The sequence below is a fragment of the Lepus europaeus genome, chromosome 5 (genome assembly GCF_033115175.1).
Source record: "Lepus europaeus isolate LE1 chromosome 5, mLepTim1.pri, whole genome shotgun sequence".
NCBI classification, from domain to species: Eukaryota; Metazoa; Chordata; class Mammalia; order Lagomorpha; family Leporidae; genus Lepus; species Lepus europaeus.
Genome location: NC_084831.1, coordinates 102297146 through 102313700, shown reverse-complemented (window position 1 = coordinate 102313700; position 16555 = coordinate 102297146). Strand labels below are relative to the sequence as shown.

General features: G+C 39.3%; 1 protein-coding gene across 1 annotated transcript in view; it reads left to right on the top strand.

The window, feature by feature from the left end:
* The window catches only part of LOC133759163 (mitochondrial adenyl nucleotide antiporter SLC25A24-like), a 69815-nt gene that overhangs the window by 11318 nt on the left and 41942 nt on the right, over positions 1-16555 (top strand). Inside the window, exons 2-4 of the mRNA XM_062190115.1 lie at positions 3412-3538; positions 11948-12035; positions 16110-16221. Of these exons, the coding sequence (XP_062046099.1) occupies positions 3412-3538; positions 11948-12035; positions 16110-16221 (327 nt within the window). The remainder of the gene's footprint in view (positions 1-3411; positions 3539-11947; positions 12036-16109; positions 16222-16555) is intronic.

Sequence of the window (16555 nt, the reverse complement as noted above, 5' to 3'; positions counted from 1 at the left end):
TTCTCAAACCACTTAAAACAAATGGGAGAGCATTCTCATTAAACTCCTGTGAGGACGGCATTGCCTTAATTCCAAAACCAGAAAAATATACAATGTAGAAAGAGAGCTGCAGACAAATATCCTTCATGAACATAGTTATAAAAATCCTCAACAAAAATACTGCTAATTGAGTCCAACAACACATCAGAAAGATCATTCATCCGGATCAAGTGGAATTTACCCCTGGTATGCAGGGATGGTTCAACATATGCAAATCAATCAATGTGATATATTAACAAATTGAAGAATAAAAACAATATGATGATCTCAATAGATGCAGAGAAAGCATTTGATAAAATACAACATCCTATCATGATAAAAAAAACTTTTAGCAAATTGAGTATACAAGAAACATTTCTCAATGCAATCACAGCAATATATGGGAGATCTGCAGTCAGACTCCTATTGAAGGGGGAAAAGTTGAAAGTGTTTCCACTAAAATCTAGAACCACACAAGAATGCCCACTTCCACCGTTGCTATTCAATATAGTTCTGGAAGTTTTAGCCAGAGCCCTTAGGCAAGAAAAATAAATCAAAGGGATACAAATTGGAAAGGAAGAAGTCAAATTATACCCGTTTTCAGATGACATGATCCTTTTTTAGGCGAGCCAAAAGACTCTACTAAGAGACTGTTGGAACTCATAGCAGAGTTTGTTAAAATTGCAGGACATGAGGCTGGTGCTGTGGCGCAGTGGGTTAATGCCTTGGCCTGAAGCACCAGCATCCCATATTGGCGCTGGTTTGAGACCTGGTTGCTCCACTTCCAATCCAGCTCTCTGCTATGGCTTGGGAAACAGTAGAAGATGGTGCGAGTCCTTGGGCCCCTGCACCCACGTGGGAGACCTGGAAGAAGCTTCTGGCTCCTGGCTTCGGATCGGCACAGCTCTGGTCATTGCGGCCAATTGGGGAGTGAACTATCGGATGGAAGACCCCCCTCCCCCAACTCTGACTTGCAAATAAATAAATAAATCTTTTTTTTTAAAAAAAAGTTGCAGGACATAAAATCAACACACAAAAATCAATAGCCTTTGTATACACAAATAGTCCCATTCACAGTAGCTACAAAAATATTAAATACCTTGGGATACATTTAATGAAGGAAGTGAAAGATCTCTATGATGAAAATACCAAACATCAAATGAAGAAATACAAGAAGACAAAAAATGGAAAAATCTTCCATGTTCATGGATTGGAAGAATTAATATAATCAAAATAACTATACTACTGAAAGCAATTTACAGATTCAGTGCTATCCTAATCAAAATACCAATGACATTCTTCTCAGATCTAGAAAAAACAATGCTAAAATTCATATGGAAACACAAGAAACCCCAAATAAGTAAAGCAATCTTATGCAACAAAAAGCCAGAGACATCACAATATCAGATTTGAAGACATATTACAGGGCAGTTATAATGAAAACAGCTTGAAACTGGTGCAAAAATAGACATGTAGACCAATGGAACAGAATAGAAACTCTGGAAATCAATCCACTTATATACAACCAACAGATCCTTGACAAATGAGCTAAAATCAATCCCTGGAGAAAGGATAGTCTTTTCAACAAATGTTGATGGGAAAATTGGATCTACAGATGCCAAAGTATGAGACAAGATTCCTACCTTACACCTTATACAAAAATCAACTCAAACTAAAACAGGGATATAAATCTATAACCTGGTACCATCAAATTATTAGAGTATTTATTTTTTGATTCAACAATTTTTTTTTTAATTTTTATTTTTGACAGGCAGAGTGGACAGTGAGAGAGAGAGAGAGAGAGAGAGACAGAGAGAAAGGTCCCCTTTGCCGTTGGTTCACCCTCCAATGGCCGCTGCGGCCAGCGCACTGCGGCCGGCGCACCACGCTGATCCGAAGGCAGGAGCCAGGTGCTTATCCTGGTCTCCCATGGGGTGCAGGGCCCAAGCACTTGGGCCATCCTCCACTGCACTCCCGGGCCATAGCAGAGAGCTGGCCTGGAAGAAGGACAACTGGGACAGAATCCGGCGCCCGGACCGGGACTAGAACCCGGTGTGCAGGCGCCGCAAGGCGGAGAATTGCCTGTTGAGCCACAGCGCCGGCCACAACAAATATTTATTAAGTGATTGTGTATGCCATACTTTATGTTAGGCATCGATGATACCAAGATGACCAAGACATTGATGTGTAGGAGACAAATATGCTAGAAACATATAAGATATGCATTTTTATTTTTTTTTTTATTTTTTTTTTGACAGGCAGAGTGGACAGTGAGAGAGAGACAGAGAGAAAGGTCTTCCTTTTGCCGTTGGTTCACCCTCCAATGGCCGCCGCGGTAGCGCGCTGCGGCCGGCGCACCGCGCTGTTCCGATGGCAGGAGCCAGGTGCTTATTCTGGTCTCCCCTGGGGTGCAGGACCCAAACACTTGGGCCATCCTCCACTGCACTCCCTGGCCACAGCAGAGAGCTGGCCTGGAAGAGGGGCAACCGGGACAGGATCGGTGCCCCGACCGGGACTAGAACCCGGTGTGCCGGCGCCGCAAGGCGGAGGATTAGCCTGTTGAGCCACGGCGCCGGCAAGATATGCATTTTTAAGATTATTAATTTTCTATTTAAAAGAAAACATAAGGGCCCAATGAGACTTGAGCACATATTTTCAATTTACTAGGCTATATATCAAATCATTAAACTAGGAACAACCTAGTAGTTCACATATTTTATTGCATTTAATTAACAGATTTTTGTCCCTAATGGCAAAGATTGTGTATATTAATGTCTTTATTTCCTTGAGGATCTTTTTTTTTTTTTTTTTTTTTGACAGGCAGAGTGGATAGTGAGAGAGAGAGACAAAGAGAAAGGTCTTCCTTTTTGCCATTGGTTCACCCTCCAATGGCCACTGCGGCCGGCGCATCGCGCTGATCCGAAGCCAGGAGCCAGGTGCTTCTCCTGGTCTTCCATGCGGGTGCAGGGCCCAAGGACTTGGGCCATCCTCCACTGCCTTCCTGGGCCATGGCAGAGAGCTGGCCTGGAAGAGGGGCAACCGGGATAGAATCCGGCGCCCCAACCGGGACTAGAACCCAGTGTGCCGGCGCTGTAAGGCGGAGGATTAGCCTGTTAAGCCACGGCGCCAGCCAGAGGATCTTAATATTTATTGTTGACCTCGGATACATACTTAGTAATAAGGTTCATAATTATTTGGAAAAAAATGGTTATTGACTTTACTACTGCACAATTTAAAAAATCACTTAATATACTTAGCCTTGTGGCTATGACTGAAAACTAGGATAACTGATGCATATGACAATCATAATTAGAGTGAAATGTGTGAATGTTAGCTTGATCTAGTGAATTTATTCAAGATATATCTCTGCAATGAGTTTCTTCTTCCTTATAGGAAATTCTTCAGGCTGGGGATAAAAATGCTGATTCAGGATTGGACTTTGAAGAATTTGTGCGATATCTTCAAGACCATGAGAAAAAAATGAAGCTTGCATTTAATAGTCTGGACAGAAATAGTGATGGTGTGTGTATAGTTCATCCACAGTTAGCTCAACATGAAAATAGCTGTCAGTAGTAAACGGTACTTTTACTGGCCTTTAATTTATTTCTTTTATCAAAGATTCAATTATTTCTGATAGTTATCTAGCTGAAACTTTTGTATTTCTAAGAATAATACATAAATTCTGTTTATTAGAATTATGATTCCTGTATGGATCTTGGTAAAACAATTGTTGTAGAAGGCTGTGTCATCTGAACTGAAAGCTTCTTTACTTAGTGAGTAGGGATTTCCACTTTATCTGCAATATATGAGCTGAAACTATTATGGTAGTTTTTAAATGGTATCTCTTATTTTCTTGGTGAGTATGAAAATATATTGGTTGTAAGAAAATTATGTAAAACAAAAACTTTCAGAAAGGAAGTAAAGCTGGTAAGTAGAGATAAATGTTAACATTTTGATAGGTTTTATATTTTCATAGACTTTCTTTATATCTCTCCTTCCTTCTTTCAATGAAATTGCAATCATACTTTATATATAATTTTGTGTTCTGTTTTTTCTAATTTTTATTGTAAGCATGCTCATTTAATTTAATATTCTTCACAAGCATAATTTTAATGGCTGTGAAATATCCCAATTGTAATATGAGTTACCTAATCATTACCATATTGTTAGGCATTTAGGATATTTCTAATCTTTTACTCTTATAAATAGTGCTATGATCAATATGCATACTAATTTGCAGAGAAAAGATATGCTGTGTTGTGTTTTATGTTTTGGTATAGATCTTTAAATCAGAGTGACTAAACATACAATACCACTTCTGCATCCGTATGAAGCTAAACATCTATGGGATATTAGAATCCAGTTATACCGCCGGTGCCATGGCTCAATAGGCTAATCCTCCACCTGCGGCGCCAGCATACCGGGTTCTAGTCCCGGTTGGGGCACCAGATTCTGTCCTGGTCACTCCTCTTCCTGTCCAGCTCTCTGCTATGGCCCGGGAAGGCAGTAGAGGATGGCCCAAGTCCTTGGGCCCTGCACCCGCTTGGGAGACCAGGAGAAGCACCTGGCTCCTGGCTTAGGATCAGCGTGGTGCACCGGCCACAGTGCACTGGCCGCTGCGCCCACTGCGGGATGAACCAATGGAAAAGGAAGATCTTTCTCTCTGTCTCTCTTTCACTGTCCACTCTGCCTGTCAAAAAAAAAAAAAAAAGAATCCAGTTATACCCTATTTAAGAAATATATATGTTAGTAGTTTAGTTGTATGAAATCTAATGTTGATTGACAAATTCTAAGTATACATAAAGATCCATTTGTTTAAGGATTCTACTGATGGATTCTTGAATGAAACAGAGTGTAACCTGTGTATCTCAAGCTTTAGTGGACAGTGATTACAAACATGGTCACATTTCCCTTAAAAACCATATCTCAGTGTTCCAGGCTTCCATGTACTTTTCAGCTGACTGTTTAGGCCTATCTGGACTCTCCTAATTCAGTAGTACCCGGAAGCTTCTGAAACAGTGCTAAACATCTGCTTATTATAGACCAGTTCATCATTTGCTGTTGATTTAGGACTGATAGTTGTACTCTAGTGCTGCTTTGGAATTTTTCTCTGCATTGTTACTCCATAATTATCATTTATGAAGCTGAAATCATTTTGTCAGATAGCCAGTGAAATTAGAATATCATTGGTAAGAATATATAAAAAAAGAATATCATTGGTAAGAATATAAGAATACATTGCCCCTGGTGAAACTGAAAATCAGTGCTTATAGATCTTAGTAGTAGAGAACACTCTGAGGCCAATAATTTCTACCACAAGGAGGACATTCCAAAGTAACATAGTAATATAGCACTACAGATCTGTTAATTTCTGCCTTGACAAGTCAAGCTGGAACACCATAGCTTAGTCACCAAAGTCATGCAACAATACCATTCTCAGAGAGTTACTATCCCTGTTCTCACTCGTCTTGTTGTTTTGAGCACCTGAGCAGTACTTGTAGATAGAGGTGAATCTCTACTGTTGCCACCAGGACCACTGTCCACCATCTGCAGAGCTCAGGTGCTATTTTGCTTACACTGCCTGATTTTGTGTTGCTGTTACATCTGATGCCTCAGTCACCACCTTTGTGCATAGAGCAGGAGATTTACTTTGGCTAGGATGGTTTTTGAGTATAAGGAAGACAATACCTCATCCAGGATGGACTGAATTGTGTCTCCCTGAAAAGGTATGTTGAAGTCCTACTTTCCAGTATTTCAGAATGTGACCTTATTTGGAGATAGAACCTTCACAGAGACTATGTTCTTAAATTTGTATATATGAAATGCATGAAGTTTATATACCTTAAAATTTAAAAAGAAAAAAAGGAGGCCTTTAGAGTGGGTCCAATTCCATTAGAACTGTGTCCTTTCAAAGAGGAATTTGAGACTCAGGGACAAGGACACATGAAAGAATATAATGTGAAGACTGCTACGTGATTTTGGGGTCAGGACTGGAGCAACATATTTAAATACCAGGGGACACTTGAAAGTACCATAAACTAAAAGAGAGGGATGGAACAGATCTTTCCCTCACATCTTGAGAGGGAGCATGAACCTGATTGATACTTTTATTTTGGACTTCTGTCTTGTAGAACTGAGAAACAACTTCTGTGTTCTAAGCCATTCAGTTTGTGACAATATTACAGCAACCTAAGGAAACTAATATACTCCTCTCTCTATGTTTATGTGTAATTAGTGTAATATCTATGTTTATGTCTGATACTAGAATATTTGGGACCTCAAAGTACAGCTTCTTGAATTCATATGTATGTGTAGTCAAGTGTACACATGTACAAGTGCCTCTGGGGTGGCTGGGATAAGGTAATTTCTGGTATCAAGTGTTTCATTGACTCTAGAGCCAACATTTCTTCTATAGTCCTATTACTGGATCTGGCTTACTGCAGCAGACTTTTCAACATCATTGTTCCTCTTGATACTCTTCCAGTTCATCACACATTCATGAACATTACTAGTAGACATGACTCAATTCTTTTTTTTTTAACTTTTATTTAATGAATACAAATTTCCAAAGTACAGCTTATGGATTACAATGGCTTCCCCCCACCCCCAACTTCCCTCCCACCCGCAACCCTCCCCTTTCCTGCTCCCTCTCCCCTTCCATTCACATCAAGATTCATTTTCAATTCTCTTTATATACAGAAGATCAGTTTGGTATATATTAAGTAAAGATTTCAACAGTTTGCCCCCACATAGCAACACAAAGTGAAAAAATACTGTTGGAGTACTAGTTATAGCATTAAATAACAGTGTACAGCACATTAAAGACAGAGATCCTACATGATATTTTTTAAAAATTAATTTTCTATGAAATTTCCAAATTTTTTTTTGACAGGCAGAGTGGATAGTGAGAGAGAGAGAGAGAGACAGAGAGAAAGGTCTTCCTTTTTGCTGTTGGTTCACCCTCCAATGGCTGCTGCGGCCGGCGCATCTCGCTGATCTGAAGCCAGGAGCCAGGTGCTTCTCCTGGTCTCCCATGCGGGTGTAGGGCCCAGGGACTTGGGCCATCCTCCACTGCCTTCCTGGGCCATGGCAGAGAGCTGGCCTGGAAGAGGGGCAACCGGGATAGAATCCGGTGCCCCAACCAGGACTAGAACCCAGTGTGCCAGCGCCGTAAGGCGGAGGCTTAGCCTGTTAAGCCACGGCGCCGGCCTGAAATTTCCAATTTAACACCAGTTTTTTTTTTTTTTCATTTTCAATTATCTTTATATACAGAAGATTGATTCTGTATATACTAAGTAAAGATTTCATCAGTTTGCACCCACACAGAAACGCAAAGTGTAAAAATACTGTTTTAGTACTAGTTATAGCATCACTTCACATTAGACAACACATTAAGGACAGATCCCACATGAGATGTAAGTACACAGTGACTCCTGTTGTTGACTTAACAATTTGACACTCTTTTTTAATTTTTTATTTATTTATTTATTTATTTATTTTTTAAATTTTTGACAGGCAGAGTGGACAGTGAGAGAGAGAGAGACAGAGAGAAAGGTCTTCCTTTTTGCCGTTGGTTCACCCTCCAATGGCCGCCGCGGTAGGCGCGCTGCAGCCAGCGCACTGCGCTGTTCCGATGACAGGAGCCAGGTGCCTATCCTGGTCTCCCATGGGGTGCAGGGCCCAAGCACTTGGGCCATCCTCCACTGCACTCCCTGGCCACAGCAGAGAGCTGGCCTGGAAGAGGGGCAACTGGGACAGGATCGGTGCCCCGACCGGACTAGAACCCAGTGTGCCGGCGCCGCAAGGCGGAGGATTAGCCTGTTAAGCCACGGCGCCGGCCACACTCTTGTTTATGGCATCAGTAATCTCCCTAGGCTCTAGTCATGAGTTGCCAAGACTGTGGAAGCCTTTAGGGTTTGCCGACTTCAATCTTATTATGATAGGGTCATAGTCAAAGTGGAAGTTCTCTCCTCCCTTCAGAGAAAGGTACCTCCTTCTTTGATAGCCCCGTTCTTTCCACTGGGATCTCACTCGCAGAGATCTTTCATTTAGGTCTTCTTCTTTTTTTTTTTTTTTTTTCAGAGTGTCTTGGCTTTCCATGCCTACAAGCAATAGCTTGAACAAAGGCATAGTTTGGGAATTACCAAAGTGAGAGCTCTGATTAAATGGCATTTCAGGTTTGATCCTGACTATTTTTTAGGAAGATTACATTCTTACAGAACATAATCAGTGAAGTATATAAATTATAGGAATATAAACATTAGGAATTTTTACATGGTCATCATACATGAAAGCCACATGCAAATCAAGAAGCAGAACACTACTAACATCTCAGAAGCATCACTTTTGTGACCCCTCCCAATCACAGTCCCTGCCAAAGTAAACTATTATCCTAATTTCTAATACCATATGTAAATATTCAGTAAATACTTGTTAAATACATTAGTGTACTTTGCTACACCGTACCTTTTATTGAAATGTATTCATTTCTTTGGTGGTCTCTGGTTTATAGTTCCCCATTTGTTGCAGAATAGGTTTGTATGAATGTATTTGTTGACTTGAGTTACTTAACATAGGATATGTTTATGTTAAAAAGAATTTGGTGCTGCTTTTTAAGTATGTTAATCTCTTTGAATCTTACCTTATACAACATTGAATGGCCTTATTTTCATGTCCATGAATCAGATCTTCAGAATTAGCTTTTTCAGCTTTTTGCGTATAATCAATAATCTATTATAGATCTGTAACTTTTTTTTTTTTTTTACATTTTAAGCTTTTATTTAGTGAGAAAGATGCATAGGAGAGTGAGAGATAATTAGGGGTTCATACCAAGCACCAGGAACCAGCCACGTGGAAGAGCATCTAGGCCAGGAATCCTAGAGCACATGGCCCAATAGCCTTGTGCCCTGGAGGCGTGGGGCTACAGCAAGCCCCTTCCTAGCAAGAGGCTAGGGAAAAAGAGCAGGCTGGGTTACACCGTGTCCCGGCTTTTAAGCCACTCCAAAGGAGAGTGGTTAATTAACCTGATTGCCTGGTGGGCACCCAGGTGTGGCCAGGTAGGGGAATGAGGCACACAGGGGCGTGGCAAAGGTGTGGTCTTTCAGTTCACAAATCTGATCAATTTTAACCTGTATGTCTGCCTACTTCATTCCCCTCTCAGAGACTCCAGACCTTAATCTTAAGGGGATGTTGATGGGCGTCGAGTCTCCATCTTCTGTAGCTACTTCCTGCTGATTAGGGGCGCAGACCCTGACTGTTCTCGGTCTGGGAGTCTCTGCCTATCTCATCTAATGAGTTCACTTCATGAGCTGGATCTCTCTCAGTCACTGACATCCTCACTGTCTCCTGCATGGTCATCATTATTCTCAGAAGCTGCTGGGTTCTGCTGGGTTATTTTAGATATAAATGAAGGTCCATTGTCACTCTGGAGTGACCATGGGAGTCCAATGCGTGGCACGATGTCTTAGAACAAGGCTTTAAGTACCTCGTGTGCTTTTTCCGTTTGGGTCAAAAAGGCCTCTATCCATCCTGTAAAAGTAACAATAAAGACTAGAAGGTACCTATAATTGCTTGTTGGGGCATATTGGTAAAATCAACCTGCCAATCTTAAGCTGTTTATGTTCCCCTCCTCTGCACAGGAGTCAACAGGGGATGTGGCCTTACATGGTGAGGGTTATTCTGTAAACATAGTGGCCAAGAGTGAGTCATTTCCTTTATGACCATATTTGGTCCATTTCCTCCAAAAGCTCGGGAGACCAATTGTACTAAGGCATCTCTGCCCAAGTGGGTAGAGTTGTGTATTTCCTTTATAATTTTCCATTGAGTGGCCATTGGTAGAATAATTTTATGATTTAGCATCCACCATCCATTTGTGTTTCTAGTATAGCCTCGCTGTTGGGCCCATTCATTCTCAGGCTCCATATAGTGAGGTTCCTTAACCACTTCCACAGATTGAGGTATAAGGGCCATTTCCAAACTGTCCTGTATAGTTGCTCTATCTGCTAACGCATTTCCCTGATTAAGATTATTATCTCCCTTCTGATGTCCCTTGCAGTGGATGACAGCCATTAAAGACTCCAGTACTGCCTGAAGTAGAGCCAGAATCTATCTTCCATATTTAACAGGGGAATTCTTTGCAATCAGTAAGCCCCTCTTTCCAGATTGCTGCATGTGCATGTAACACAAGGAAAGCATATCTGGAATCTGTATGTGTGTGTGTGTGTGTGTGTGTATATATATATATATATATATATATATATATATATATATAAACTCGCTGGCCATTTCCAAGTTGTAAAGCCCTAGTCAATGCAATAAGCTCTGCCTTTTGGGCTAAAGTATTGTGTGGTAGTGCTTGGGCTTCTATCGTCTCCCTTTCTAACTCCTTCCTTCATATAGCTGCTGTCATCAGTAAACCATTCAGCATCTGGATTTTCCAGGGCTCACCTTGTGGGTCCGCCCTACTAAAGTACACCTGCCTAATTCATTCCCCCCTCAGAGACTGCATCCCCTTAATCCTAAGGGGAGTTGATGGCCATCGAATCATCTCTTCTGTAACTAGATCTGTAACTTCTTATTGGAAACTCTTAGGTCAAATGTATAACATGATTTAGAAATTGGATTTTTGAAAAGTAACAATGCATATATGATATAAGTGGGGTTTGGGCACCACTGTGCAATTATAAACATGAAAATTTCTGCAGAGAAACATGAATATGCACACTAAATTAGATAAAATAATTGATTAATATTAACCATTTTACCTTTAAACATTTTTTAAAATTTATTTGTAAGTTATTTGAAAAGGAGAGAGAGAGCGCGAGCAAGCAATCTCCCATCTGCTAATTCACTTTCATTTTTTAATTAATTAATTAATTAATTTTTTTGACAGGCAGAGCGGACAGTGAGAGAGAGACAGAGAGAAAGGTCTTCCTTTGCCATTGGTTCATCCTCCAATGGCTGCCGCAGCTGGCGCGCTGCGGCCAGCGCACCGCACTGGTTCGAAGCCAGGAGCCAGATGCTTCTCCTGGTCTCCTATGCGGGTGCAGGGCCCAAGGACTTGGGCCATCCTCCACTGCACTCCCGGGCCACAGCAGAGAGCTTGCCTGGAAGAGGGGCAACCGGGACAGAATCCGGCGCCCGGACTGGGACTAGAACCCCGTGTGCTGGCGCCGCAGGTGGAGGATTAGCCTATTGAGCCACGGCGCCGGCCTCACTTTCCAAATGTCCGCAACAGCCAGGGCTGGGCCAGTCTGAAACCAGGAGCCCTAAAGTCAGCCTAGGTTTCTCAAATAGGTGGCAGGGACCCCAGTACTTGAGCTATCACCTCCTGCCTCCCAGGATGCATCTTAGCAAGAAGCTGGAATTGGGAGTGGAGTGGAACTGGGACTTCAGACATTTGTACCTCTATACAAAATTAGCAGCAAATTAAAATGTACTACCACCGATCTCCTCAGCTATTTTCTCTGGCAACAACTTATACAGTTTAGGCCTAAGAGAAATAGTAATGACTTGAAGCTATTGCATTTTTAAGGGCTTGTTATTGTACTGGTTCTTTGTAATTAAAAGGCTGCCCCCACAGAGAAGTGAGCACCACATAGGAGTGCAGAAAAAATGGGTACTGAAGATATAAATTGATTTTACTCCACAAAGGAAAGCTGAGCATATTATGAAGCATGAACCCAGGAACTCCAATGTGTGATGGGAATATCCTAACCATCTGCTTAACTGCTGTGCCACATGCCCACCCCAACCTCATGTCAGTTTAAGGCAAGTTTCGTCACCAAAAAGTTCACTTTTTATAGCTTTTCAGGCTTTGGGTTGTAAACATGAGATTATAATGGACTTTTAATGATCTACTGCATTCTAAATATATTTTGCCTTGTTTTCTTTTCAGATACTTTAACTTGATATTTTCTCATTTTTAAAGGAATGATAGAAGCTTCAGAGGTAATTGCTGCTGTGAAATCATTGGGTATAGATATTTCTGAAGCTCAGGCAAACAAGATTCTGAAAAGGTCAGCCCTTATCCTTATTTTAAGTTTTTATTTGTATTTTATACTCTATATTGGGAATTAATTACTATAAATGTGGCATTTCCTCCCTTATTATATAACTTTGTGAACAAATCTGCTTGTAGAATTTGCTTAATTCTATCCTCATTTTGAATCTGTTTCTTTAAAAGCAACTTAAAATCCACGAACAAGTAGAAACCACAATAAAATATAATCTAACCCTAGTTAGAATGACTATTAATAAAAAGACAGACAATAACAAGTGCTGGAGAAGATGTAGAGAAAAGGAAACTGTGATACACTGTTCGTGGAAATGCAAATTAGTACAACCATTTTGAAGAATTGTATGAAGGTTCCTTAGAAAATTAAAAATAGATCTACCATATGGCCCAGCTATCCCACTTCTGGGATATGTCCAGAGGAAAGGAAATCAGCATATCAAGGAGATACCTACATTCCCATGGACATTGCAGCACTATTTACAGTATCTAAGATATGGAATCAACCTAGACACCATTCATGAGTGAATGGATGAATAAAAAGTGGTATAAATGCACCATGGAATATTGGGTAGGAGGGAGGGTAGGGTGGGAAGAACCACTATGTTCCTAAATTTGTACTTATGAAATGCGTGAAGTTTGTATACCTTAAATAAAATTAAAAAAAAAACTTTTAAATGGGGAAAAAATAAAAGAAATCCTGGCATTTGGAACAAAATGGATAGAACTGGAGGACATTATTTTAAGTGAAATAAGTGAGGCACAGAAAGACACATTCTGCATGTTCTTTTTTCTATGTGAAAGCTAAAAAAAAGTTGAATATAGAATAGTGATCACTGGAGCTTTGGAGGGAGATGAAATAAGGTTGGTTAGTAGGTACCAAAGCAGAGAGAAGGACTACAGTCCAGTGTTCCACAGTACAGTAGGCTGACTGTAGTTTGCAGCAGCCATATTATATTTTATGAAGAACTAAAAGAGAGGAGCTCAAAGATTCAAATATAAGAAATGACAGGGATAAAGAGATGAAATGCTCATTATTATGATCTGGCCAGTATACACTGTATAGGAGTATTGAAATACTACATAAATATGTACAGTTATTACATATTAATCAAAATGTATTGAACTTTTGTGGAATATTTTAAAACAAAAACAACTTCCAAAGTAATTCCATTAGGTGAGTGACCATTTTTAGCAACAGAAATGAACTGAAATTACACATACTCCCAGTGTAATGGTTTCTCAGACTGTCCTTAATGGGGTCCTGTGTGTGTGTGTGTGAGGAATGTTGGGGAGACATTTTAGAGCACACTCCTAGCTTCCCCCTATTGCTTGAACCAAACAGTTCTATAATCATTTGTTTGATATATTAAACTTTCATTTGTTTGATGTCTTAAGCTTTTGAAGAAAAGATTCTAAGGTTGCAACCACTGTGTTTTTGTATAAAGGACAGATACAACTTATCTTAAGGAGTTTTTTTATTTTTAAAAAAGATTCATTTTATTTATTTGAAAGGCCAAGTGACAGAGAGAGAGGGAGAGATCTTCCATTCATTGATCCACACCCCAAATGGCCAGGGGCTGGGGCTGTGACAGGCACTTGATCCTGGTTTCTCACATGAGTGGCAAGGGCCCAAGTTCTTGGGCTATCTTCTGCTGCCTTCCCAGGCATATTAGCAGAGAGCTGAATCAGAAGGAGCAGTCAGGATTTGAAACAGCCCTCCGATGTGGATTGCTGGAATTGCAAATAGTGGTTTAACTGATGATGCCACAATTAAATTCCCATAAGAAGTTATTTTAAAAGGTCAGAAGGAAGGAGGTAGTAGAAGGCAGAGAGATGAAAGGGAACCTAATGCTTTTTGGACCCTCTCATCCCTTAATATGCCATGATCTTTCTCCCTGTGAAATACAAACTGCTCCTTGTGAGGTCTGCTTTCACAGCCCAGAGAGGCTTGGTGGTAGTGTGTTCATTCTCACACTTGCCTGGGTTTGAGAAGCGATCAGTGTGAAGTACACATTTTGATTCATTTTAGAATCCTTTTGTGTATGAGTTCCCAAACCCAGTCTTTCACTGCATCCCTTAAATTATACTAGTGTGGTTTCATCCCAAATGTCACCAAATGTCTAATACTTTGATAATTCTCTGCATAGAATAGAATATTGTTGAGTTATAATGACAAATGTGATGGCATGTGTGACTTTAGAGTCCTCAAACCTAGAGTCATAACTCCAGGTGAACAGGATACAGTTGTGAACTAACCACAGTTTTTGCATCCGGAGTTCAGGCTAGTAGGAGAGATAGTACCAGGTGATCACAATATAGTGTCTTAGGAGAAAGCAGATTGAAGTGGGCATTGCATGCTGGTGAATTTTATAGTAATATTTTTGTTTATCTGACATTCTTGAAGGTTATTTTTCTTGTCTGTAGGATCATAGGTTGACAGTTCTTTCCCTCATCATTTTGAAGTTGTTACTAAGGTGTCCACTAGCCTGCATTTTTTTTTTTTAATGAGAAGTCAGTGGTTGTGTTTTTCATTGCCCCCTTTATGTAACATTTCTTTCTTCATTCTTACCCTCATTTGTTTCCTTTTTGAACTCCAACATTGCTATCATCTACAGAATTTAGTATTCATTAGCTATTTTTGTCAGGTTGGTGGAGTTGCGTGTAGTTTGGTGCTCAGCCAAAGATCCAAGGGATACCTACATAGTTTCTTGAGTGCCCTCCAAAAATTTGCCTTGCAAATTCCTGTCCGTTAGCAATATTGAGCTCCAATCTCTGTTTATTCTATCCATCTCATCTCTTCTAAGGCTTCTACTCACCAAGCTACAGTTGGAAGGTATCCGCAGCCAGAAGCCAGAGTGAATCGGACGGACCCAACTCATTTGTTTGTCTTCCCTCAAGTACCACAACCTATTCTTGTTAGTAGACCAGTGCCTAAAGACAGATATTATGTCTAGTTTCATAATTATTTCCAGTGGGAATACAAGTTTTATATCTACTATTTTGTGTTTGTTGGAACTAGAATTGAATTAATCTTTATGTTGACAGATTGGAATTAATTTTTTATAATTTCTATTGAAAAGGCATTTTAGTTAGTTTTACCTTTTATTCAGACATGAAGAAACAGTGTTTGATTTTTTAAAATTTGAGAGTCTTATCTGTTCTTATCAGTTTAAAATTTGAGAGTCTTTAAGTAAATCATGAATTTTGCATGAATGAGTCATCTCTTTAAATTCATACAAGGTCATTTTAAAATTGATTTTAAAAACTATAAATAGGGAAAAAGGATCAGAGACAAAAATATTAGAAGAACCAAAAGGTGTAAGGTTGGTCTTCAATCAATTTCATTCACTTTATTACTCATTCATTTGTCAAAAATCTCAGTGCTAAAGATACATAGGTGACTTAGAAATTGTCTTTCTCTTCAAGAGATTACAGGAAGATGTGAGATAAATAAATTTGTGCATGGATTTTGAAGTTTCTTTGCACTAAAATAAACTTATCTTTTAATTTCATTTTCCAAGAACATTGTAAAAGCCCTCATACAAATAATTAAACAGGCAATATGTGATAAATTCTAGTAAAGGGGATTTCTACAAAATACTTGTTCAGTACCTTAAACTGTAGAGGTTATCAAAACAAGGGAAGACTGAAAAACTGGCATAGTTCTGGGGAGCCTTAAGAGACATTATTACTAAATAGAATGTAATCTCTTAGAGGAGACCCTGAAACGAAGAAGAACATTAACTGAAAACTAAGGAAATGTTAATAAAATATGCACTTTAGTTAATAATAGTATATTGATATTGGTTAAGTGTAACAAATGTCACATAATAATGTAAGGTGTTACTAATAGGGGAAATAGGATTTGAGGATTTAAAGCAATTACATGTACTATGCTCTCAGTTTTTCTGAAAATTGAAACTGTTCTTTAAAAAGCATTTTTTAAAAATCCAGTATGAAAATTATGAAATACAAAGAAATGCTCCAACAATAAATATTTAAGAAGTATTTGATTTTTATAATGGCACTAACTTTATTAGACAAATGTTATAGGCACTTTTTTTTTTAATTTCAGCATTGACGCTGATGGGACAATGACAATAGACTGGGATGAATGGAGGGACTACTTTTTACTTCATCCCGCATCAAATATCAATGAAATTATTCGTTTCTGGAAGCGTTCTACAGTAAGATTACTTTGTATTTTACTAATTTAATTTGCTTTAAGCATCACAGCTATTACAATTGATTGTATGAGAGGACTTCAAAATACTTAAATATGAGAATACATATTATGAAAATATTATGCAAATTTAAAAGAAATTTTGCACACTTATTTTTTTAATACCACTTTTCCATGCACTTGTTGAAGTATCCTCAGGTTTTTCTATTTACACAGATATGATGTTCCTAATTGGATCTTCTGGATAGAAAATATAAATCAAATATTAGGATTTCAAAATTTTAGACTCAAAAAAGTAATACTGGACAGCTGGGGACTATGGATGGGTCACCATGGCT